The 24,074-nt window shown below is 43.8% G+C and overlaps 1 protein-coding gene across 5 annotated transcripts in view; it reads right to left on the bottom strand.

The window, feature by feature from the left end:
• Positions 1 to 22,235, bottom strand: part of APPL2 (adaptor protein, phosphotyrosine interacting with PH domain and leucine zipper 2) — a 50,198-nt gene extending 27,963 nt beyond the window's left edge. For 2 of the 5 annotated variants that reach the window (XM_055328970.1, XM_055328971.1), the window contains exons 1-5: positions 22,055 to 22,234; positions 14,978 to 15,076; positions 5,102 to 5,161; positions 4,388 to 4,459; positions 103 to 190 (exon numbers count right to left, since the gene is read on the bottom strand). In XM_055328970.1, the coding sequence (XP_055184945.1) occupies positions 103 to 190; positions 4,388 to 4,459; positions 5,102 to 5,161; positions 14,978 to 15,076; positions 22,055 to 22,108 (373 nt within the window). In that variant the 5' untranslated portion in view covers positions 22,109 to 22,234. Of the gene's footprint in view, positions 1 to 102; positions 191 to 4,387; positions 4,460 to 5,101; positions 5,162 to 5,252; positions 5,296 to 13,605; positions 13,677 to 14,977; positions 15,077 to 22,054 lie in introns of those variants that run through there. The other 3 variants (XM_055328974.1, XM_055328972.1, XM_055328973.1) reach the window with 3 other exon arrangements.
• Between the last annotated feature and the right edge of the window lie 1,839 nt (positions 22,236 to 24,074).

Genomic DNA, 24,074 nt, shown 5'->3' with positions numbered 1-24,074 from the left:
TTTTTCAATGATGCATGTATTTAAAGAAATTTGTACAGTCAGAACAATTATGAAATGAATTGATATTTTGAAGATAATTGGCACTGAACTCAGTAACTTTACCTGTGAGATCCTTTTCTCGAAATTGTATAATAGGTAGAACCATCGTGTCTGCCAACTGTTTAGCCAGCTCTGTATGGAGAACATTAAGCTGAAAAAGAGAAATCTTACTGAAAAAAATTATATCCACTACATTACTGACACAATCTGATTCTGGCACAGGATCATACTGAACTCTTCTGTGTGGTTCAAGAGTTCTGTTACACTCCCTTAGCAAGTAAACAACCCTTCATAAAGCTGCAAATGATATAGGCCTAGAGATACTAAAACTGAATGCAGGTTCTAACTGACCCGGCATCAGTTAGGTTTACTAAAGGATGCCCTGAGCCCATGGCTACAGTCTGTTTACTGTAAACCTTGGTTCTGTGTTCTCAGTCGGAGCCACACCCGCTGGAGGAGGACACTTTCAGTGTGCTTCCAGTTAAGGCAGCTCACCAGGAGCACTCACCGCAGGTCATACTTTACCAGGCCACCCTGAGCTCTCTCCCTCTCAGAAGGGGGCAAAGTCACACTTGAAAGATGGGCCTGCTGGGAGCCCATTAACCCTAAAACCAAAGCAGCTGCAGGCCTGGGAACTACTCTGGAGAAAGAAGGCTCCCCACTGAAACCTCAGATCCCAGGCCTCTGTTCTTCAGAAAAGGATCTTTCCAAGAACAAGATGACTGTATTCAAATGTGATCCCCCTCACCAGGTAATTTTAATGGCTCCTGATTCTTTCTCTTCTTTCACTTTGTCAAGGCCTTTCTTTTTTTTTTTTAAATTTTTTTATTGGAGTTCAATTTGCCAACATATAGCATAACACCCAGTGCTCATCCCGCCAAGTGCCCCTTCAGTGCCCATCACCCAATCACCCCAACCCCCCGCCCACCTCCCCTTCCACTACCCCTTGTTCATTTCCCAGAGTTAGGTGTCTCTCCTGTTTTGTCACCCTCACGGATATTTTCACTCATTTTCTCTCCTTTCCCTTTATTCTCTTTCACTAATTTTTATATTCCCCAAATGAATGAGACCATATAATGTTTGTCCTTTTCTGATTGACTTATTTCACTCAGCATAGTACCCTCCAGGTCCCTCCACGTGGAAGCAAATGGTGGATGTTTGTTGTTTCTAATAGCTGAGTAATATTCCATTGCATACATAGACCACATCTTCTTTATTGTCAAGGCCTTTCTAAATCCTGTTGTAAATGGTGCAGGAGAAATAAAAGTCATCCCCCTCAGTGCTACCATTTTTGAGTATTTTTTGCATGCCAGAGTTACATGTTTTATATCATTTGGTTCTCACCCACTCTGAGAGTTAGGTTTTATTTATTATACCCATTTAACAGACAGGCAAACAACTCTCCAAATCCAGACGGCAAAAAAAGGTGGAACAGCTGGGATTTTCATCCTACTATACCGTGTTGGATATAAAGTCTTTTATGCTCACAAATGTTTGGTAGTCTGGACATCAGCAATGAACACAGATAATACTGAAGATGTTCTGGGATTCCTGCTTGGTGAACAAAAGGGAAATCACCCAGCAGTCTTTCTTGGCAGTATGCATTTGGCAGTTTCTTTCAGGGGTGACTGGGTGACCGCAGTCACATATGAAGCCCTCATGTGCACACAGTTGTCCCTCCAACAGATCTGGTCCTTCAGGGCTGTGCCTCCATTAGAGCTGCTTTGATAAGCTTACAGACAATCATTTGTCAGGCAGGGGAGCTATCGGCCAAGCAGTTAATGGTCTATCTTTCAATCAAGCTGAAGCATGGCAGCTTTATTCTGCTGAGAACACATGAAGACAGCCACACCAATAAATGCCACCAGGACAAAATGTGTTAACTATTTTTCCTGAATAGCTTCAGTAAGAAATGTATTTTTTTACTAACAGTTAAATGAATGAAAGTCAACAAGTATACCTATTATGTGTCTTGCTACGTGTTCAATACTATCATATACATCACCTAATTTAATCTTTACAATAACCCAGTTAAGGTGGGCTTCTGGATGCTGCCACTTACAGATGAAGAAACCAAAAACCAGGGAGATTAGGTGGCTTTCCAATTATTATGCACTTCAGGAATGGCAAATTTCCTACCTACTCATTGTCTTCCTAATTTCTTAAGGATCAAGGAGTTTGTCACCAACTTTTTGCCATCCAGCTTCTGAGAGGTAAGGGACAATCACTTCTAAACATAAAGCTTTTGCTCAGTAGAGTGGAAAGGGACTACCTCTTGGCACTTCAGTATTGTCATCCTGAAAGTAAGGATAATCCCATCTTCCCTGTATGGGTACTGTGAGGACAAAACAGAAAATACTCAGAGTAGAGGGCCTGACACACACTTGTTAATGTAATCTGTAATGATGACGACTTCCTGTCTCAGGCACTCTCCATGGAACTGATCTAGAAACTCTGCCTTTGAAGAAATCCACAAGGGCAGAAACCTCTGTATGTGTACAATACGAAATGTCTGATTCCTAGGCATTCCATTAAAAATAGAAGCCACACAAATCTCTACTTCTAGTCAGCTTTTTAATTTCTGAGTCAGGCTACTTGTCTTGAAATTTTTCAACCTAGTATAGGCCCAGGTACAGAAAAACACCTGAAAAGCTACTCAAAAGCTTCCCACCTGAGCTGCTCATGCATGCAGGTTTCCACACCTGAGGCGTGTTTTGAGAACCCAACAGGGCCATCATACCACCTACTAAATCACATTTTCAGCCCTCCAGCCTTTGGAAATGATTCACTCCTCACCAAGAGAATCATTCCTGCCTGTGAAAGGAGGGTTGTAAGTATCTTAAACTGGAAATATAAGTTCTGGGAGTTTGGCGACTAACCACATTTCCTTAGCAACTAGCTCTAGTCAGGAAAACACCTGACTTCAGGGGTGCAGCCCGCTGCTTCTCCCTCTGCACTTCTTATTCATGGTCAGACATTCGTCTCCTCACTGCCAAAAAAATTACTTTTTGCTCCTCTCTCATTACTTTTTTCCATTGACGCTCCGCCTCTTCTGGAAAAGATCTCCATCCATTTTAAACGTACATTCTAAAGAGAGAGTTGTGAGAGAAAAGATGATGTTCAGAAAGAACTGGATGACATGTGTCCTGTATACTGCTAGAGCCTAGAAAAACACCTACCACACAGGTGTTTGCTGAATGAATAACAACTTGTTGGTCTGATTTGTTGAATGAATGACAATGTAATCAGTACAATTTTATGTGAATATTAGTTTCTCATTTTATGAACTGAAGACAGTATCTCCTTCAGGTAAATGGCACTTGCATATTCTTTTTCACTTATTCTTTAAAAAAGATTTTCTACTCTAAGTATTGCAGGCTCCTTGAAAGGTGAAATAATGATTTCATACAGACCCAATTCTGCGGAGGGTTCTGCCCAGCATCAGTAGCATCTGAGCTGGAGTGTTTATTACAATTAGGATTTATATGCTTCTCTTATAACAATACCTGTTTTTCATGAACGTTCCAAATGTATTATACAATACAGCTACAAGAACAGTTGTATGAAACCCTCTGGGCTGTGGTGAATCATACCTACCCTCCTCCTTCCCCAAAGAACTGTGCATCTGAATATGTGGAGTATTCAGAAACAAGGTCTTTGCAGATGTAATTAAGGACCTCGAAATGAGATCATCCTGGGTTATTCAGGCAGGCCCTAAATCCAATGACAAGTGTCCTTTTAAGAAGAGAAGACACACACACACACACACACACAAAGAGAAGACACACACACACACACACAAAAAAAAAAAAAAAAGAAGAGAAGACACAGATGGAAAGGGTGAAGTAGAGTGGGAGGAGGAGGCCATGGGCCCAGTCAGAGGCAGAGACTGAAGGGATGCAGCCACATGCCAACGGACACCAGGGCCACCAGAAGCTGGAACTATTCCTTTCCAAGGATTCCTCTTGGGCCTCTGGAGGGAGTTTGGCCCTGCCAACAACTTGATTTCATACTTCTGGCCTCCAGAACTGTGAGAGAATAAATGTCTACAGTTTTTAAAGCCACCTATCGGTAATTTATTACCAGCAGCCGGAGAAACTAATACACCCTTCTTAGGAAATTGAATTCTTAGAAATCTTTCTCTTAGTCCACTGTTCATGTTTAACAAAGCCTTTCTCCTCAAACCAGAAACAAACATAATCACATCCAACCTGTCCCGTGAAATGAGCCTTGGAAGAGCAAGTTGAGATATTTAAATAGATATTTAAAAATGGAAAGTGGGCCAAAACAAAGATAAAAGAAAGTTCCAGAGAGAATCAAATAAAATTTTGCCATGTTGCAATCTTACCTCATCTACCACTTTGGAAAAACAGTGCAGTGTAGAAATTACTTCTTCGTCCCCTTTGCCGAGAGCAAAATTCTAAGACCAGAGAATAAAACACCCAGGTGTTAATGCTTGGGGAGTCAGTGCTCCCACCTCACCCACATCCCACCATCCTCCACACCAGCTACCATTCTGCTCCCAGGCACACATCATGTCATGGTGTCATTTGCAGAAAACTAATATGCTCACCTCATCCTGCCCCAGCAATGCACTCAAGCACCCCTCCCTGACTACTCCTTTGTTGGCCATCACCGTTCTGTCTGGACATAACACTATCTTTGAATTTATTCCCCAGAACTGGGTTATTTCCTGGAATTTGTTTCATTTGTAGCCCCTCAGACCATGAATTCTCAAGGCAGTGGGTTACATACGTAGGCTAATTAGAACATATCCTACAAGACTTTGGGATAATCACCAATTAGAATTTACCAGGGGAAAGGAAAAGGCAAGACAAAATAAAAAATAAAATAATAAAATAAATAAATAAAATAAAAAAATAAAATAAAAATAAAAAAATAAAATAAAATAAAATAAAATAAATAAACAAAACAAAACAGGAGTGGATCATGGACCAAAAAAATCAAAGTCTCTTAAGGATGCCCTTGGAGAATTCCTTAAGAGAACTCCACTTACGAGAGTCCCGAGCACAGCATCCTATGCCCATAAATAGCCAGTTACCTGTTTTTCATATGCCAGCAGCTGCTTTGAAAGCTGTTGAGTGGCCAGGCACATCTCATTCTGTGGGGAGAAGAGAAAGGCAGGTAAGATGTGTCCCACACACGTACAGTCACACACACACACACACACACACACACACACACAAACCCACCTATGTCACCTCAGGCAATTCCTTAAAAAATGTATGTTTGTGTCTGTAAAATAATAATTTGTTCAGAAATTATTTGGAAAACAAGACCAAAACAAATTTAAAAGGTTAAAGCTTACTTTTCTCCCACCATTTATAAATTACTGTTCCTTCCAGTCAGTCAGTACAAAAATGTAACGAGCAACTACGCTGTGCCCAACATCCAACAACAACATGGTTCCTGTCCTCATGGAATTTATTGGGGAAGCAGACATCAAAAAATAGTTACAGGCATGATGAGAAGGAAATCATTGATGTGTTAGGAGGCTCTAACAGGAGGTCCCAGATGGTCTCTAAGGAAGAGAGGTTCTAAGCAGACCCCTGAAAACAGACTAGGATTTAGCCATGGGAACAAGCTTTCCAGAAGGAGGGACGAGCATGTGGAAAAATGCACAGTCTGTCTGAAGAGCCATGGAGCAGAGTGTAGCTGAGCAAGGGGTACAGGCGTGGAAGCAAGGCGAGGCTGGCAGTGCAGGCTGAGTGAGGGCACGCAAGCCTCCACAGTCCAGATTTAGACTTTATCCTAAGTGCAATGGAATTTCAACAGCGCGGTGACATGAGCAGATGCTGTAAGCCCAAGAGTCCTAGGTAGGTAATGCTGGATGGGAATACGGGAGCACAGCTGCAATGTCCTGGGAGGCCAGTTTTATGCCACTTTGCACTGGCCTGTATTGTTCATTTTTCTCTTCTCTGAGTTATCCCTCTAATCTAGGTACAGGGCAGTTCTGCACCACTAGCCTCCCACCATCGATGTCCTCTGCCTAGAAAACGTGTCTTAATGTTTCTAAAGCTCAGTGAAAGCTTCTTTTCAGATTCATGACTCACTCAGAAGGATAGAGCCACAGGGTCTGACTGGAGAGAAGGAAGGGTGGGCACCAGCTGGCCTTGGCCTTGGGCCTCGCTTACTTTCTAATTCTCCTGGGTTTGCTGTTCCATTAGGGGCAAGGCCTAAACTCTGCAGGAGCTTGTTTTCTTTACCATGGTCCTCCTTTGCAAGACCCATCAGAATCCTAATCCTACTTTTTTCAGCCCTCTTTGGTGACAACTAGCCAACGTTCCCTGACTTCCTTCATCAGCCCCAAGGGACATGCATTAATCAACCCTGAAACATGGCTCTCTCCCTTTTCCCCTAGAATAAAATTAAGCAAATATAATAAAAGTTCTGGCTTTGGCATCCTACCAGGGTGCCACTCCTTTCAAAACAAACCAGAGCTAGCGGCCACAGAGCCAAGAGGAAGGCAGGTGAACAAATGCATTTAGGGAGGGGTCTGCAACAGCTCCCAGTACATAGCAGACTCTCAACAAATGTATGATGAATGAACGAACAAACGAGATTAGAAGACTCATCTAAATTCCTGGTTTAAAACAACACTTGGAATCAAGGGTCATGGGAAGTACTTCCTACTCCTACAAGGTAACATCATGAATGGGAGGGCAGACAATAAAATACCAAGAATAGACAAGCATGATTCAGCTAAGAAATACTGCCTGTCAATCACCTCCAGCAGTGCTGTCTGGAAGGTCAGAGGGCACGGGAACAAGGGCTTCGGCCTACTCCCTGGGCTGATTGCCTGTGCATCAGAAAATCCTTCACTCCTCAGAGTTAGTGACGGAGGCTTTAACGTGGATTTGCTCAAGTTACTTTGGCATCTGCCTGGGGGTAGCACCATGTGGACTGGGATTTGCAGACCTACAGAATCATCCTAGCAGCAACTACACCATGCCAGATGCCACACCATGTGTATTCCATGCATTACCTCATTTAATTCCAACAATCCTCTAAGGTAGGTTCTGATTATTAACTCAATTTTACAGATGAAGAAACTGCGGCACAGAGAGGTTAAGATGCTTGCCCAAGGTCACGCAGATAGTCAGCAGCAGGCCTGGGATGTGAACCCACATTTGTCCCATTCTATAATCCACACACTTAACTACTATTCTCTAAGATCCCAAGTCCTGCTAAGAGCTAAGGTGACCTACACTTTAGCCTCAAGTTGACAAATTTTTTCTCTAAGGGGCCAGAGACATTACTTTTGCCTTGTGAGATATGGCACAACTGGCGTCACAACTACTCAACTCTGCTGTTGGAACACGAAAGGAGCCATAAACAAGACAGAAATGAATGAGTGTGGCTTCCTTCATTTAATCATTATTTACAAAAATAGGAAACCAGCCCAAGGGTGCAAATCACTTGCTGATCCTGCTTTAGACATTAAAGATCTCCAGAGACCTGCCTCTCAGGAGGCTCTACTTAAGCTACACTATTTCCAATTCAAGGAACATTTTCTACTCTTTTAAGTCATTCTTTATTTTAGCTAAGTCTACAATATTACTGCCCCATATCTATATCCTTTAGAGACTGGAAAACAGATATGATAACTACCCTCCTTGCCTTCAAAATAAGAAGTGGGCTACTTGAATTCTTCTCTACCACTTTGTGGCAAACACTCCAATCGTCACAGAAAAAGCTGCCAGAATGCAGAACCCTGGACTGCACCAGGCCAGGGGAGCACTCATGTGCCACCTGCACAAGGCCAACATGGGGACACGACAGTCAACAGCTGCTTTCCAAAACCACTGTACACAACTGGACACTCTGCTAGGTCTCTCCTGCAAATACCTTATGGAAATACTGTGTATTTTTAGACAGCCATGATTTCAGGCTGCAAGATTCTGTTCTGCCAGTATGATCTCACTGGTGGCCTGTCACGGCCCTGAAAAGAAGTGAACTTCTGTACAGAGCACAGTCCATGAAAAATCTTCTGAGCTAGACCAACTTTAATCTTACTCATACTTAATCTATAATATACAGAGGTTCTATGAAATGTTTTGCCATCATCAGCCAATTAATCCACGCCCTGTGAGGTCAGCGCACACAATTATCTCTCCATCAAGGCTTGCAAAACTAGAGCTTGGGTGCAGAGTAAATATCAGTAATAGTGATCATGCAGGCAGCTGCTAACACTGAGTCTTTTCTAGGTACTTGACGGTACTGTTAAGTGGTTTTCACATATTATCATGCTCAATCTTTACAATGCTTCCATGGGGGTAAGGACTGTCCCAAGGAGACAAACGCTCAGAAGGGATAATAACTCTTTAAAATCACATCTAGTATCTGGCAAGGTAAAGACTTAATACAGATCTGCTGGACTTGAAACCTAAATGCCACATTTTTAACTCTATGCCATTTCCAACCCAAAGTGCAAAACTGTTACCTGGCTGGTCCTCAGTGGGCAGGCCTCACTGGGCCTATGGATGGGAACATAAATCCCACACCCTTCTAGCTGTGGTTCAGCAACAGAAGTAGCCTAAAATTTAGACTCTAAATGGAGTTCCACAGGTAAGTTTTCTGTGACATTCTGGAACCACTCTCTGGCTATTATCTGTGCTCATTATTGATGCCTCATAAGAATCCTTTAAAAAGATAACCCAATGGAGTATTTACTGACAGCATCTCCTATATTAAATAGAATCTCCATGGCTCCTACCAAGGGAGAAATACCAGTGGTCAGCAAACCTGAAAGAAGAACCAAGCTTTTAGCAAAGGAATATTTATCTTGGGGTGGCACAGAATGCTCATGGAACTGTAACTATCACCCCAAACCACCCAAAGGCCCCTGCTGGTGGCACATCTATGGTGAACAGTGATGGAGAGGCTGGGCTCAGGGGCAGAGGGAATCCACTGGGGTCAAAAACCACAATGTAGGCACTTGTTCCCACCCAGCAATGTTGCCTCAAGCCCAGTCATTGAACATCTCGGTCAAACCACGTGCTTGCCACAGAGCCAGGGTCCAGGATCCCTCGAGCTGGGTCATGCACAGGAGTGGTGAGGGGTGCCCACTGTGTTGGGGGCTGGCCGTGAGGGGTGCCTCCTGAGGATGTGGAAATTACTCTGGAGGGAACAGGGGGGCCCTGAGGAGCATGGGCAGGGGAGTGACAAGATCCACCAGGAGCAGAGGAAGGATCAAGAGTGGCTGTGGTGAAGAGGAATAGAGAAGGAGGCATAGCAGGAGGGTCAGGAGGCCACCTGAAGAGGTAGAGCGAGGGATGCAAACAGTCTGAGCCCGACGCCATAAGGGAGAAGGTGATGGAGGCCTGTGAGGTATTCCTGAGGCAAGAACAGCAGCCCGCAGGGAGTGAGGAAGGAGGGGCAAAATCCAAGAACGGACCACAGTGGCCCTAGCTGGGAAGCTGAGGACCCATGGGCATAGCACACAGTGGGGGTGTGCTGGCACTGGCATTCAGTGCAGATGTCCTGGCCCCAGTTCAGGCCTTTACTTGACACCTACGACCCCTCAGTTCAGATGCTCAGAGCAGCCAGGCCTGGTGCGGGCCCTGGAGACAGTCTGCCCTCTGGGATGTCACAGTCCAGAGGGACAGGGAAACCGCACTCAATGCCCCAGAAGTGCTCAGGGCAACAAGTGCACATGGCCCTGGGCACTCTGGTGCACTTTGGCTGAGAAGGGAGGGAAGGAAGGACAGGTGCCAGAGATGTAGCAGTGGCAAAGCAAAGTCCCAAGCCACGTAGAGAGTCTGGCATATTCTGGAACAGCCAAATGCGAGGCCAGAGTAGGCTGATACTCAGTTCGTGAAGCGCTTTGTGCACCTTGCTGAGGAGTTTGACCGCAATCGTCCAGGAGCCATGGAAGCGTGTGAAGATGAGGGAAGGGAGGTTTTGCCGGAGGGGCTGAAGCGGGGGACACCTCCCAAGGCAAGAGGACACACCAGGGGAGTGTACATTAGGTAAAAGCTGAACACTCATTCCCCACAACACCAACAGGCAAATGTCTGGAACAGAGACCCAGAGACAAGCACTAGAAATGGATTCTCAAATGGCCAGGCTGGCTGAAGGGCTCTTACCCCTGGAAGCAAATAGAGATAAAGCCAAGGAGGATTCCAGGGCAATTTTGTAGAACACCAAGACTTAAGGGGCAGGAAGCAACAGGGTGCCAAGAAAAGAGAAAGATCTAGAAGGACGAGCAGAGCACTAGAAGGAGACTAGAAGGGACCTTGTCACAAAAACCAAGGCAAAACCGCTTCAGGTCATTAAAGAATCAGAGGCTGCTCAGGGCCCGAGGGAGGAGAGGCAGCGATTTAGGCACATGGCCACCCTGAGGAAAAGGGAAGAGGGAGGCCAGGCCCAGATGGCTTGAGATGCAGGCATCAAACGTCCAGCAAGAAAGTGAGGAGAGCAAGTATAGACTGCTGCGTCAACAGTCAGGCTCTGAGGACTAAGCTTCTACTAAACCCAAATAACAGTCCCAGTGTAATGTGCCCTCTTAACTATGGTTATTACAAGTCACAGATGATGATTAACACCCCTCGTGCCAGGAACTGATCTTAGCACTTCACAGGTCACTCTAATAACCTTCACAACAAACCAATGAGGTGGCCATGATTACAGCCTCTGTTACCTGATAAGGAAATTCAGGCAAACAAGTTACCCAACCAACACCACACAGCAAGTGGCCAAGCCAGCGCTGGAACTCAGATGTGAATTCAGGGTTACACACTTAACCCCTGTACCTAAGTGAAAGAGCCTCGCCCAGAATCATCTTTCATGCCAATCTGAAGGCCTCCAAAGGCTTCATGAAGAAAAGCTGTAGGTCCTGCATGCAAAACAAGAGCAGGAATCCAGGTCTCTGTAGTGGTTTCCAGAAACTATTCAGGCTCTCTGCTCCCTCACACCTTAAGCTACATATGTATTTCTCCTCAGTCCCTGCAATATCAACCTCAATTTGACTGGCTCTCAGGGCTATTAAAATGCACAGACTAAAACAGTTATGCATAAAAACTAATTCAACCAGGGAAGTTACTTTGGGATACAAAAAGGAATTGGCTCCCACCTCTGACATAGTGTGCCCCCATTTCTATAGGGGACACATTCCCAGACACTCAGGGGATGCCTGAAATTGGGGCTAGTGCTAATCTTTATATATACGTTTTTTTCCTACATACATAACCTATGATAAAGTTTAATTTATCAGTTAGGCATAGGGAGAGATTCACAATAACAAAATGGAAAAATTACAACAGAGTTGACCCTTGACAACATGGGTTTGAACTGTGCAGGTCAACTTACATGCGAATTTTTTTGTGTAAATACATACAGCACCATAAATGTATTTTTTCTTCCTTGTGATTTTCTTAGTAACACTTTTCCTCTAGCTTATTTTATTCTAAGAATACAGTATATCGTATATACAACATACAAAATAGGTGTTAATCAACTCTTTATGTTACTGGAAGGCTCCTAGTTATGCTTTGGGGAAATTAAAAGTTGTATGAGGATTTTTCAATTGTGGGGGTCAGTGCCCCAACTCCTGCACTGTTCAAGGGTCAATTGTATACTGTAATAAAAGCTATATGAATGTGGTCTCTTTCTCAAATAGCTCATTGTGCTGAACTCACTCACCCTCCTTGTGATGGTGTGAGGTAAGATGCCTACATGGCGAGATGAAGTGAGATGAATGAGGTAGCACCAGGCTACTCCCGAGCTTCTGATGATACGTCAGGAGGAGGAGCACCGGTTTCTAGACCACAGTTGACCACAGTAGGTAATATAAAGATCAGAAAGTGAACCCAGTTAAAGGGGGAACTGTTGTGCTACAGGGCTGTTTGGCTGTCCTATGGTGGGGATTGTTCTATAGTGACAAGAACAACCTCTGAAAGCTCCTACTTCCTTTGCCTCTGCTGCCATGCCACTTCTAGAGGCCAGTATGTCAAAAGAGTAGTGCGTAGTGGTTCAGAGTGAGAGTGCAGGCCTTGGAGTCAAAGACCTGAGTGCAAATTCTAGGTCTGCCACTGTGACTTTAGGCAAAATATATAACCTGAGTCTTAGTTTACTGATCTGCAAACACATGCTATAGCAATACCACTCCTTTCTTGTGAGAGCTAAATGAGATTCTACAAAGGAGATGCTGAACAATCACGGACCATAGCTTCAATCTAGCACTTAAATCAAATAAAATTTAAAATTTCCCCCAAACCAGCTACAATCAGCAAAAAACACTCACAGAACTTTCTTCCAGTTTTCCTCACTCTTCCTCTTTCTAAAACTGAGGTCCAATGGCATTTGCCCTATCAGAATACAGAAATTTATCATGTGGTCTGATTCAAAGTACCTCTTAAGAACATTTATCATCTATCACCAGCATAAATCTGGTTTTTAAAATATAATGCAAAAACATCTAAGTACCTGTGTTTTTAAAAATGAAATTATAAGACCCTATTAATTGAATTCAACATGTCTAGGGGCAAAATATTTAAAGAATAATGTTAAATAAATCAAGAAAACATCTTAGGGGGAAAAAAGTTGAATGAAAACACTGATAAGTATTACTACATATACATATATATATCCACACACCCACACATACATGTGTATAAATAAATTGACCAAAGAAGAGTCAAGAAAGTTTTCTTTTTTTAATTACAAAGAAACAAAACAAGATACCTAAGCCTTGAAATAAACCTGAACACCAACTGACCCTGACGGAACCGATCTGGATGCCGCTGGCCACTGCTCGAATGTGTCGCTGAGCTTGGCAGCACTAACTGGCCCTTCCCGCCAGCTTCTGCTGCAGGAAATGCCGAGGCAGGAGGAAGGGTTTCTAGCCAGTAGAGAACCCATGTGATGATCATGTGGTGTGAATTAAAAGCCGGTTTACAGACTCTTGGAATTCACGACCCACTTAATTTTGGCAAAATGTAGTTTTCTAGCTCAAAAGAAAAAAATACACATAAGAAAGCATTTGGATATCTCCAAGTAAATGATTCTGACAGACGTGGAGAGGCAGAACAGAAGCTCTTGGGAGTAACAGAGACACTGTCCCTTAAGTCGTGGGGCTCCCAAACCTTAAACAGGAGATGATAATATTCAACTTACTGAATAGCAAGTTCAGGCCCAAGTCCAGTGGAAAAAAATTTCTATTTTCTTAAATTTTGAGTATGTAGGGAAAAATATAAAAACATACTATATAAATAAATAGGGTTTTAAAAAATCAACATAGTACATCCCCAGTTTCTGAATGTCTTACCAAAACAAGTACAATCACACATGAGCACATGATTTGTTTGGGTTTTAAAATCAGTTCCAATTAAGTTATATTTGCATAATACAGTATAGTTTGCAAATCAGTATCTCCAGCCTGAACTCTAGATCTGAATTTTCAACAAGCTGTCTTTCTCCACTTTTGATGTCCCACAGACATCTCAAAAACAGCCTTTCAAGAAAGAATTCAGATTGGCATCCTTGCCATTACACAGACATACATTCACACCATCCATATCTTCCTATGTGCTCCTGACTACTCACCCTGTTGTTGAAGTCAAAGACCTGGACATCGTGCTTGACTTTTCCTTCACATATGTGACCACTTCACATCCATTTAGTCACCAATCTGCCTCCCGAACACCTCTGAAATTCATCCACTTCTCTCCATTTCTATTGCTACTTCCAAGGCTGCCCCAAACTTCGTAGCTGACAATTTGGGCTTCAGCTTTGGGCTGACCTGCTCTGCCTTGTATTAATGGGGTGGACTTGGACAAGTTACTTGTCACTGGAATCCTTAAGTCTCCTAACCTACAAAATGAGGATAATGACAACAATGCCCACCTCAGAGTTGCTGGGTAATTTAAATGAAGCGATCCATGTAAAAGTTGTGAAATCATCCCCAAAAGCTATGAAATATTCAATTAATCTCGACTGTCACAATCATCTTCTCTTTGGGCGCTAAGCACAATTCCTCTGGGTGAGGTGACCTCCTCTCCTAGTGGCATTAACACTCTTAGATAAATGTTTTCTCTGTCTCCTCACCTAAACATGAGCTCTCTAATGGCAAGGACTGAGTCCTCTTCCCATATATAATATGAATGAATGACTAATAAGACAATGATAATAATGAATGATCATATATGAATGTTAAGAGCTATATAATAAGAAATGACTACACACAATTATTAGTATATATTACACACTGAATGTATTTCTCTAGAGATCATCAATGAGAAAAAGAAACATTAATGCATACAGGTTTAAGTCAACAAGGAATCAATAATCAAAGGCTCAGCTACCATAATATTCTGACATGCAACATAATGAATTTTAAATAAGTTCTAAGTTTTCCCTTAGAAAATAACATATACAGGCACTTCTCGATCTTAAGAAGATTCACTTTTGCTACTCAGCAATTTATTTTCCATTATTTGGCAAGTCAGAGATACTTGTTCCTCAAAACAAAGAAGTCACTCGATAGTTTCAGAAGTGTGACCCAACCCTTTTTAGAGGAAGCATGTGGAAAACCCTCTCTACCCGCCTGCCCTGACGTCTAAGGCTCCCATTTATGAGAAAGACAAAGAGGATACTGACCCCGGTCATTCACAAGTAGGAAGAGGAGATTCAAATGTTTCCCTCTGGGGCTGAGTTTTTTAAAAAATTAAAACCAGGGATGTGCTCCTTCTCTACTGGTTTTACTGGTTACAGGAAAACTGCCCTCTTTCTTAAGCTGAAAACAGATTGTCCTTAGTGTTTTTCATGTGAACAGAAGTGAGGAAAAAAATTCTGATTTTATTTCCAAATTTTAAACGGTATTGTTCTGACTCAAATTTCTCAGCCTCTTGAGAGAAGTTCAAGATGAAACCAGGGGCCCCTACTCTACTAGTTCTCAGGTAAGGGCACAGCAGGATACCTGGGCTCCATAGACACGCTGCATCGCCTGGAGCAACTGGTTGGTATAATCCGTGAGTGTGCCAGCATCTTCTTCAAATACACTCAGTAAAGAGCGAGTCTACAAGAAAAGAAGAAAGGAAGTTAATTTTATCTCTAAGAGGAAAAGTTACAAAGGAGGTAGAACAAACGAATGAATGAATGAACGCTCCTCTCTGAAATGGGGAGGGAAGGTGCCTTTTCTCTGGCTTTATTCTTTTACTGATAATACTAGTAAGAGTTGATTTCTGGAGCTTTAATTTAGAACTACTTTTCTAATCCTTCAGACTACAACACAGGGGCAAGCTGAATGCAATTTATTTGAGTGTTGGGGCCAGAGAAGGAAAGCCAATTTTTAAAGAGTTAAGACTCAAGGGCTAATATCTGCTTGGACTCAGCCCCTACCTAAGCACCAGGAGAGTCCATCTAACTGGGAGAAAAAAGGGGGGGTTAAAAAGGCAGCCTCTCCTTTCCAGCCCATAAACTGAACACAACACCAGGCCTGTGTGTTTACCTGGGGTGTGGACGCCCAGCAGTGCATCACCCCAACAGCTAACCATGTGTCTGGTTTTCTGCAATCTTAGACATCTTGCAGGAGTGCGTCACTCTTTCCACTTAAAATGCTACAATTTCCATGTCTTTCATCATCTTTTATTCAAATGATTTTAAACTTGCAGCCAGGAAATTTCATGCACCCCAGGTCCCCCAGCAGCAGATCCGAGCACAAAACTGAAACAGTAGTTTAACAAAAATGGGAGCTCAGTTCCTTCAGGAAGGCTAACTACACAGTGCCCTGGAGCAGCTGAGCAATGTCATTAAATGGAAGGCAGTTCCTATTACTCTTGGGCACAGAGCCTGACACCGTTGAACACTGAAGAAATATTTACAGGACGCCTGGGCAACTCAGCTGGTTAAACGTCTGCCTTCAGCTCAGGCCATGATCCCAGGGTCCTGGGATGGAGTCCTGCATTGGGCTCTCTGCTCAGAAGAGTCTGCTTCTCCCTCTTCCTCTGCTTGCTGCTCCCCCTACTTGTGTGCACACGTGTACTTTCTCTTATATGAGATGGAGTCTAAATAAGTATCAACGTGTCACATAAGTGACCATTATCTACTGAAGAGACTTTACTGAATGTGTCAGTACAGTGGAAATTTAAAATATTATGTCAGCAGCACCAGGTGGCTCAGTCAGTTGAGCGTCAGTCAAGTGATCATCAGGGTCATGATCCTGGGGTCCTGGGATCAAGTCCCACATCAGGCTCCCTGCCCAGTGGGGAGCCACATCAGGCTCCCTGCCCAGTGGGGAGCCTGCTTCTCCCTTCCCTCTGCCTACTGCTCTGTCTGCTTGTGCTGTCTCTCTCAATCTGTGTTAAATAAATAAAATCTTTAAAAAATAATAATAAATAATATAATATTATGTCAGTGATAATGGGATTTCTAAAAATAACCCCTTAGGCACAAAATGGACAGTAAGTTACAGAAAAGCTTTTAATAAAATGGTATCAAAGCACTTTACAAAGAACAATCTATTAAGGCTCATTATTTCCCTGTAAATGAATTTCAACTCCTTCTTACTCTCAGGTAAGAGAGTGGTGATTGACCTCAAAGCACCCTCAGTCACCTGGGTATTTAGATGGTTTCCTATCCTGTATTTTGTTCCCCAAACTCCAATGATGCGTTTTGCAGCAGGACACAATTGTCCTGGCTTTGCCTGAGGCCTTGGAAGCTAAAACTACCTTTTCTGATATCAATGTACTCCCTTCAGTATCAATCCTTATCAACAGAGGGACCAGATGCAATGAATACAGAAAACGTACAGCAGGTTTTTAAAAAGCTCTCAATGACAACACATATCAGAGCTCACACAGTATGTAACTCTTATGTCGGAGTAGAATTCTTCAAACCTTCTAAAATTAAAAACAATGGAACAAAACACATTTTACCAAACAAGGTTCATCATTAGTATGCATATACACTTTGACTTTTCCTGTTCTATTCCAGTCTCTTCCATCTGTAAACATACATCATGATTGTGTTCCACTGGCTCTCACAATCAATGCATGGATGTCAACCAGTACATGAAAAGCATTGGTTCAGAACTCTTCATTCTATCTTTTTAAAATGTATTTTTTATTTTGGAAAAAAAAAAAGATTGTATTCATTCATTGATGTATGCATTTCTGCCCTCATCCAGGATCTGCCGAAACATTGTGCTGGAAACTGTGTTTCAGAGGTGATTAGAACCGACTGTGTTCTTCAGGAACTTAGAGCCTGCTGCACCTCTCAAAGTATTCGGGATCCCCCTGGTACCATGTCAGTCCTGGGTCCAAATTCAGCCTCTAACACTAATTTGCAGAGTTCCTGAGATAATGAATATACATAAAGTGTCTGACAGTGTGTGACATATAGCAATAGCAGATGATATGAACTTGAACTGATTGCTTGCTACAGGCTGTACGCTAAGGGCTTTCCATGTAATTTCATTATTTCTAAGTGATATCTGAATTTATTGAAGATATAGAGAGAGCAGATATGGATGGAGCATCTGGGAGAGACTTGGAAAGGAAAGGAGCATGAGTCTCTATGATTGCCTTTTAACACCACAGCAGTTCTTATCTATACAGTTATCTATAAATGTTATTAGTAAAGGACCTTTTTTGTCTCTTTGTATTTATGGTGTCAATGCTGTAGGAGCTCACTCACGTTTATATGATTCTGGCATCTTTCTTTGCTATAACCAACATGTCTAGGAAAACGAGAAGGAAAGAATGATACAACTAGATGAGGACATTTAATTTTTCTAAATACTACTGATAACTGTCCAGTCAAGTCCTACTTATTGTTTTTAAAACTCTTGGAAATAAAATAGAACGGAAAATGAGAAGATGAAAGAGAAGCTTTGTGGAATGTTCTCCACAAAGAGAAGAGACAGAAAACAAAAACTCCCATTTACTCTGTACCTCCTGCATCTGAGACATAGTGCTCAGTACTAAATACTTGCTACTTCATTTAATCCTTCCAACAACTTTATGAGGCAGATACCATGGATATTTAACCCTACTTTACAGATAATAAAACTGAGGTTCAGCAAGGTTAAGAAACTTGCTCAACCTCCCATTGCTGGGAAGCAATCCAGCTGGGATATCCATCCAGGTTTGACCAGGATCATTGGCCACACTTCACTGGCCACTGCAGGAGGCTGCACCTGTCACCCAGCTGGCTGAGCTTCAACGGGCGTGCTCTGTGGTCCACAGCCCAAGTCCTGCCTGGAGCTGGCTTCCCTTTGGTCATCCTACCGTCATGCTCTCACCTATAATAACTGCCAAATTTATATCACAAGTGTTTTGTTTTGTTTCCTTATACTCTGGACATGTATGTTTACCATGACCCCTATTAGCCCTGGCAAGAAAAATCCAATCTTTCTAACTAGGCTACAATCACTGAAAAAACATCCTGCTCTCTTAGGCACTGTTCTGATTTCTACATTATCAGCTCTATACCTGCTTAAATTTATATCTGGAACAACAGGAATATTCTACATCTGGAACATACAGAAGGAGACAAAGGGGCAGCCGAATGTACACGAGACATTAGACTCTACAGAAAAGTCCAAAATACCCTGATGCATATCACTTATAAAGATAATAACAGCAATCGTTTATGGAGTTACCATGACACACAGGCATGAAGACACTTTACACACCTTATTCATTCTTCAGGACAATTCCATTAAATAACTATTTTTACGCCGAGCCAGAAAAACCAAACGCCCTAAGGATATAGCCTCAGCTCCACAGCATCCCTCCATCGTAAAGAATCTAAGTATTACCTAATAAAATAGTTCTTAGACATTTTTTGTTCTCCAGAATAGCATCTGATTATATAATGGCATAATTTTAATAACTCTGATTATAAAATATACACATTATTCTCCACAATGAAGACATAACCACCAGGTTGTTTTGAGGCATCTTGCTTGAGTCTAGAAAGCCTGGTTTGGTCAGGGAGGGCTGCTCCCAGTTGGACCACTCGTTATATAATCTCAGAACTAAGTCTTAAGTTTCCCTGTGCTTCAGTTATTCCAACTGCAAAGGAAACAAACAAACAAAAATCAAGAAAACAGCAAGCAATACTGCTTCACCTTATCTTTTGTCTTCACCTTATCTCAAAAGCGTACTACTTACACAAAAGAGAATAAGCCCCTGAAGGAATCTATGCTGCAGCTGCTCAAAGCTGCATTTGTGTTCTTATCAGAGCGCATTCACACAGTACTGGCACTGCTTTCCTTATCTGTCTCCCAGTACAGACTGTGCACCATGGAGGGCAGGCACTCTTACCTTGTCACTATATTCCCAGCATCTGGTAGCGCCAGGCAAGGAGCAGAGGCTCACAAACAGCAACAGAGACAAGTATCTTTGTCTCCAAAACATTCTGCTTCTCACATATTAGATATAACCAGAAATAATATGTGTATGCACAGACTAGTCTTCGACACACCATGCAGTACTAAAAAGGATGAAATGAATAGATGTGTCTACGGGCGGTCAACTGCTATTCAGTTCTTCTTGGGTCATTGAGTTCAATTACAAAAGCTTTTGTGTTCACTTAATGAATCATGTGCAGGTTGCTGCAGCAACCCTCATAACTACTCTTCATAAAACTAGAAGAAACAAACAATAGATGGTTTCTTAGGATCTTTTCCTTTCAGTGAAACATTTTAGGTCCCCGATGATAGAAGGGTCAGGTGCCAGGTAGCTGGGCCAACTTGAACAATATAGGCAGACTGCCTGGGTTCCAATCCTGGCTCTACCACTGTCTGGTGTATAATCTTGGGCTGGCTATTTAACTTCTCTGCTTCTTGGTAATTTTAATAGGAGACCTACTTCAAAAGATTGATGGGAATATTAGGTGAGCTAATACAGGTAAAGGATTTAGAATAATGCCTGGTACATAAAATGCATGTGTGATATAGGTGTTTGCTGTTGTTTTTATTTTGTACACATAAAAGGAATTAGATCTGCTTTTCTCCACTTCCTAATCTATGAGTCTCCTCAGGAATAAGGCTGCTTTAGGCACACCCCCCATATAAGACTGCTAAATAAATACGTTCTGATGATTATCAAAGAACTTCTTTAAAGTTAGCTTCCTCTGAACAACCTATGAAAAATCCTAGTAGAGTGACACCAAGTCCCAAAAGCAGTAACAAATTCCCTACATTAAGAGGAACATTATACAGGAATGGCAATGCCACTAAACTTCCTCTTCCATTTATGAGCTCAAAGTTATAAATCATGCAATATGATAGAATTTTAAGCTTTTAAAGCTCCTTATAAATCACTTGTTCCACATCCCTCATTCTGTAGATGAGAAAACTGAGTCAGCCACAGAATGAGAATAAGCGACTTGCCCCAATGACATGGTAAGTTAGTGACAGAGCAAGAATTAGGATGCAGTTTTCCTGACTTGTTTGCCAGTCCTCTGCTTCCTCCCAGCTGAGAAAACCCTGCAAACCACTCAGAAAAATGGTACATATGCACTTATATGAGAGTCAGAAATGCAGAATGTGACCTATCAGCGAGGGCAGCATAGAAGAATCAGTGTTTTCTCTCTGACCTGGCTCGGCCAACACCACGATCAGTTAGGAAAGCAATATATCTGCACTTTTGGACTGTAAAGCAAACGGAAATCCTCGTTCAAAATGTTATCATTAGAAGTTCTACATTATTATCTTCATATCTCACATAATGTGTGAGGTACAGACAAAAAGACTTCTCCAAAGGGCTTCGGTCCCATTAAAATGCCACAAGTTTAGAGCCTTCAAAGAGGTCTTTAAAAAGTCGATCAAACCAGCGGATGCCAATTAGAAAAAGAAAAAAAAAAAAAGTCACAGCTTGCTCAAGTTTCTTACTTGCCTACCTAAGATCACAAAGAAATGGGCACAAGGCAACGAAGCACACAGTGCTCTGACACTTATTCTGAACTGGCAAGATGCAAAGTGGGTGTAGGTAAGTCCATCAAAAAATCATCCTAGGTGCACCTGGGTGGCTCAGCTGGTTAAGAGTCTGCCTTTGGATCTTGGTGTCCTGGGATCCAGACCCCTCCCGCTCCCTGCTCCGCGGGAGTCAGCTTCTCCCTCTGCCACTCCCCCTACTCTGCTCTTCTCTCCCGGTCAAACACATACATAAAATCTTAAAGAAAATAAAATAAATTCCTCCCAGGAGTGCAATTTGCTAAGAAAAAGGAACCGAACGGAGATGGAAAACAGGTTAATCTCATTTGAATTTCTGAAGAGTTGAGACATCGGGGGCTAAAAAGACTTATTAATAACCCAGGGATACAGAACCAGGAGAGCTGATAGGAAGCCACAGCCGGGGAAATGCTAATGGCGAACACAAGTTCCCTGAAGAGAAGGGCACTGAATTATGAACTAATGTCATCCAGCACTCATCCGCTACCTTTACACGGCAACTTTCATCTGCAGAGCTCGAAGGACTTAACTTTGGTCTCGCTAATGAAATCCCTCCGTGCGACAGTGGGGCAGGTGTTGTCATATTCTCTTGACAAAACAGGAAAAGCGTGCGGAAGGGTCCTGCTGGGAAAGAGCTGGGCTCTCTGCCTCCCATCTTGGCCCTAAATCCACTAGGGCCCATCGCATCAGCAGCAGTAGTAATAATAATAACGATGACAACTTCTATACAGGACGTTGCCCGCCAACAACTTTACTGGCATCCTGACAACGCCACGAGGCGGGTACAATTATTGTCCCCGGGTTACAGATGACAAAACTGCGGCACACAAAGGTTGTTTGTCCGAGGCACTCAGCGGAGCGGTGGAGCCGGAGTTTAGGCCGGGCAGCGTCAGTGTCGGCTGACTCCGAAGGGGTCACGACACCAAGACTCCGGCGGCGAAGGGCTTTCTCGGGTTCTGCAGCCCCGCCTGAGGGGTGCCCCCTCCCGGCCCCCGGGCGGCCCCCTGCGTGCTCCCGGCCTCCACCCCCGTGCTCGAGGGGCCGCCCCGGCCTCCAGTCCCCGCAGGGCGAGAGCACCGGGGCGGCGGGCGGTACCTGGGGGCTGTCCTGCAACGCCTCCTCCAGCAGGAGCTTGTCGACGGCGGGCATGGCGGCGCGGGGCCGGACAGAAGGACGGAGTGCGGGAGGCGCGGCCGCCAAGGGTGCTCCGGAATGAAGCTACGAGGCAGACGCTCCGTGCCTGCCGCGGCCCCGCGCGCGCCCACGCCTGGCCAGAGGCCGCCTCCCGCGCCCCGGCCCGCCCCCCGGCCCGCCCCGGGCCCGCCCCCTCCCCGCCCAGCCCTCCGCGGAGCCGGATCAACAGGAAGTGTGGCGAGCGCGCGGCCGCGCCGCCGGAAGTGTGGCGGCCTCGCTTCCGCCGCGCCGCCCCGCGCCTCGCGGGACCCGGCCGAGCCTAGCGCCGGCCTCGCGGTTCAGGGGTCGCGGGAGGTGTCGAGGTGTTCAGTGACGCAGTCGGGTGCGTGGCGCTGGTCGCGGCTTATTAAAGCCCCAAACGGGGAACTCGAGGGCGGAACGATAAGGTTTTATCTACTTGGCACCTACTCGGGAGACTTTCGATTGGAAGGACTTAGGGGCGAACAGGTGTTTGCCGCTGTGACCCTCGCCACTTCCTGAACGGGAGGGAAGAGCCAACCCTTGCCACACCACCTTTTCTAGATAAATCCCAGTGCCCCGTGACCGCTCGCAGCGCAGAGCGGTCGCACCTAATTGTAGAGAGAGAGAGAAAAAAAAAAAAGGATAGTTGAATCATCTGCGTGCGCCGTTCTTCAGAAGTAAGCATCTTGCAAACCAGAGCTATATGACTGGAGCGGTAGAATCAGACCTCATCCTCAGGGTTGGCTGTGTTTTCTCATTTGGAAAATTGATCAAGCTACTGTTTAGAGCTGGAAGGCATCCATCATCTAGTTCAGTTGTTCTCATCTAGAGGTAAGAAAACGGCCCCCAGAGTGAGGGACTTGGTCAGGGTCACACAAGGAAAGGCGGAGGAAGAGGAGGGAGGAAGGGGGAGCCCTGGGGGAGTACCTGCAAATGGACCGTGAGGTCTTCTTATACCAAAGGCAGGGGTTCAGAAGCCCCTTCCTTACGAATCAGTAAGATTTATCCAGTAGAGGGGCGTCTGGGAGGCTCAGGGGTTGGGCGTCTTCCTTTGGCTCAAGGTCCTGGGATGGAGTCCCTCATCGGGCTTTCCTGCGGAGAACCTGCTTCTCCCTCTGCCTGTATCTCTGCCTCTCTCTATGTCTCTCATGAATAAATAAAATCTTAAAAAAAAAAAAAAAAGACTTATCCAGTAGAACACATTAGCAAAATCAACAGGCAGGATATGATAAAATTAGATGCTATAGAAACACCGAGGTGTTTAAGGTACAGGCTGAGTTCCAAACACCTCTGAAATTCTGATGGCAGGCTGCCTGGTCACTTGGAGACTCCAGGGCCATTATTCCCAGTTGGCTGTAGCCAGCACCAACCTTTCCTGAGCCATCGTATGGCCTCCATAGGAAAATCATCCAGCATCCTTTTCCCTACTATATTCTCTTCTTGGGTAGATTCATGCTCACACCATGTTTCTTCCTTCTCCTGTATTTCCTATCATTTCTATCATGAGTACCGTTCAGTTAGTTTCATCTTATCTACTCTCTCAACTGTCTCCTGACCAAAATCCTCTTCCAAAGGCCAGACTCCAGCTCTTCCTTCCCCCTCCCTGGCCCCAGAGGTCACTACCCACTCTGAACAGCCATCTCCTTGATTGACATCCAAGGTATCTTACCAAGTAGTGCCTTTTCTTTCTCTGTATAGACCTCACTCCCTGTGTAAATAGTAAGCCTCTCAAGAGATTACTGCATCATCTTCTTTTTATCTGAATACTGAGACATGGGATAACAAATACTAGTTTATGACACTCATCTCTTGCAACTCTTTTCCAATTACTTAAAAGAAATTTCCCCCCAACCATCCATCTTGCTTTGTTCTCATTCTTGCACCCAACTGAAAACAATTATTAATTGCCTGCCAGACAATAAAGATCCTGCTGATGATAAGAATGGTGTAGGATTATAGC

This window comes from Nyctereutes procyonoides, unplaced genomic scaffold, assembly GCF_905146905.1.
Source record: "Nyctereutes procyonoides isolate TBG_1078 unplaced genomic scaffold, NYPRO_anot_genome, whole genome shotgun sequence".
NCBI classification, from domain to species: Eukaryota; Metazoa; Chordata; class Mammalia; order Carnivora; family Canidae; genus Nyctereutes; species Nyctereutes procyonoides.
The sequence above is the reverse complement of the archived record's forward strand: the minus strand, read 5'-3'. Positions and strand labels throughout refer to the sequence as shown.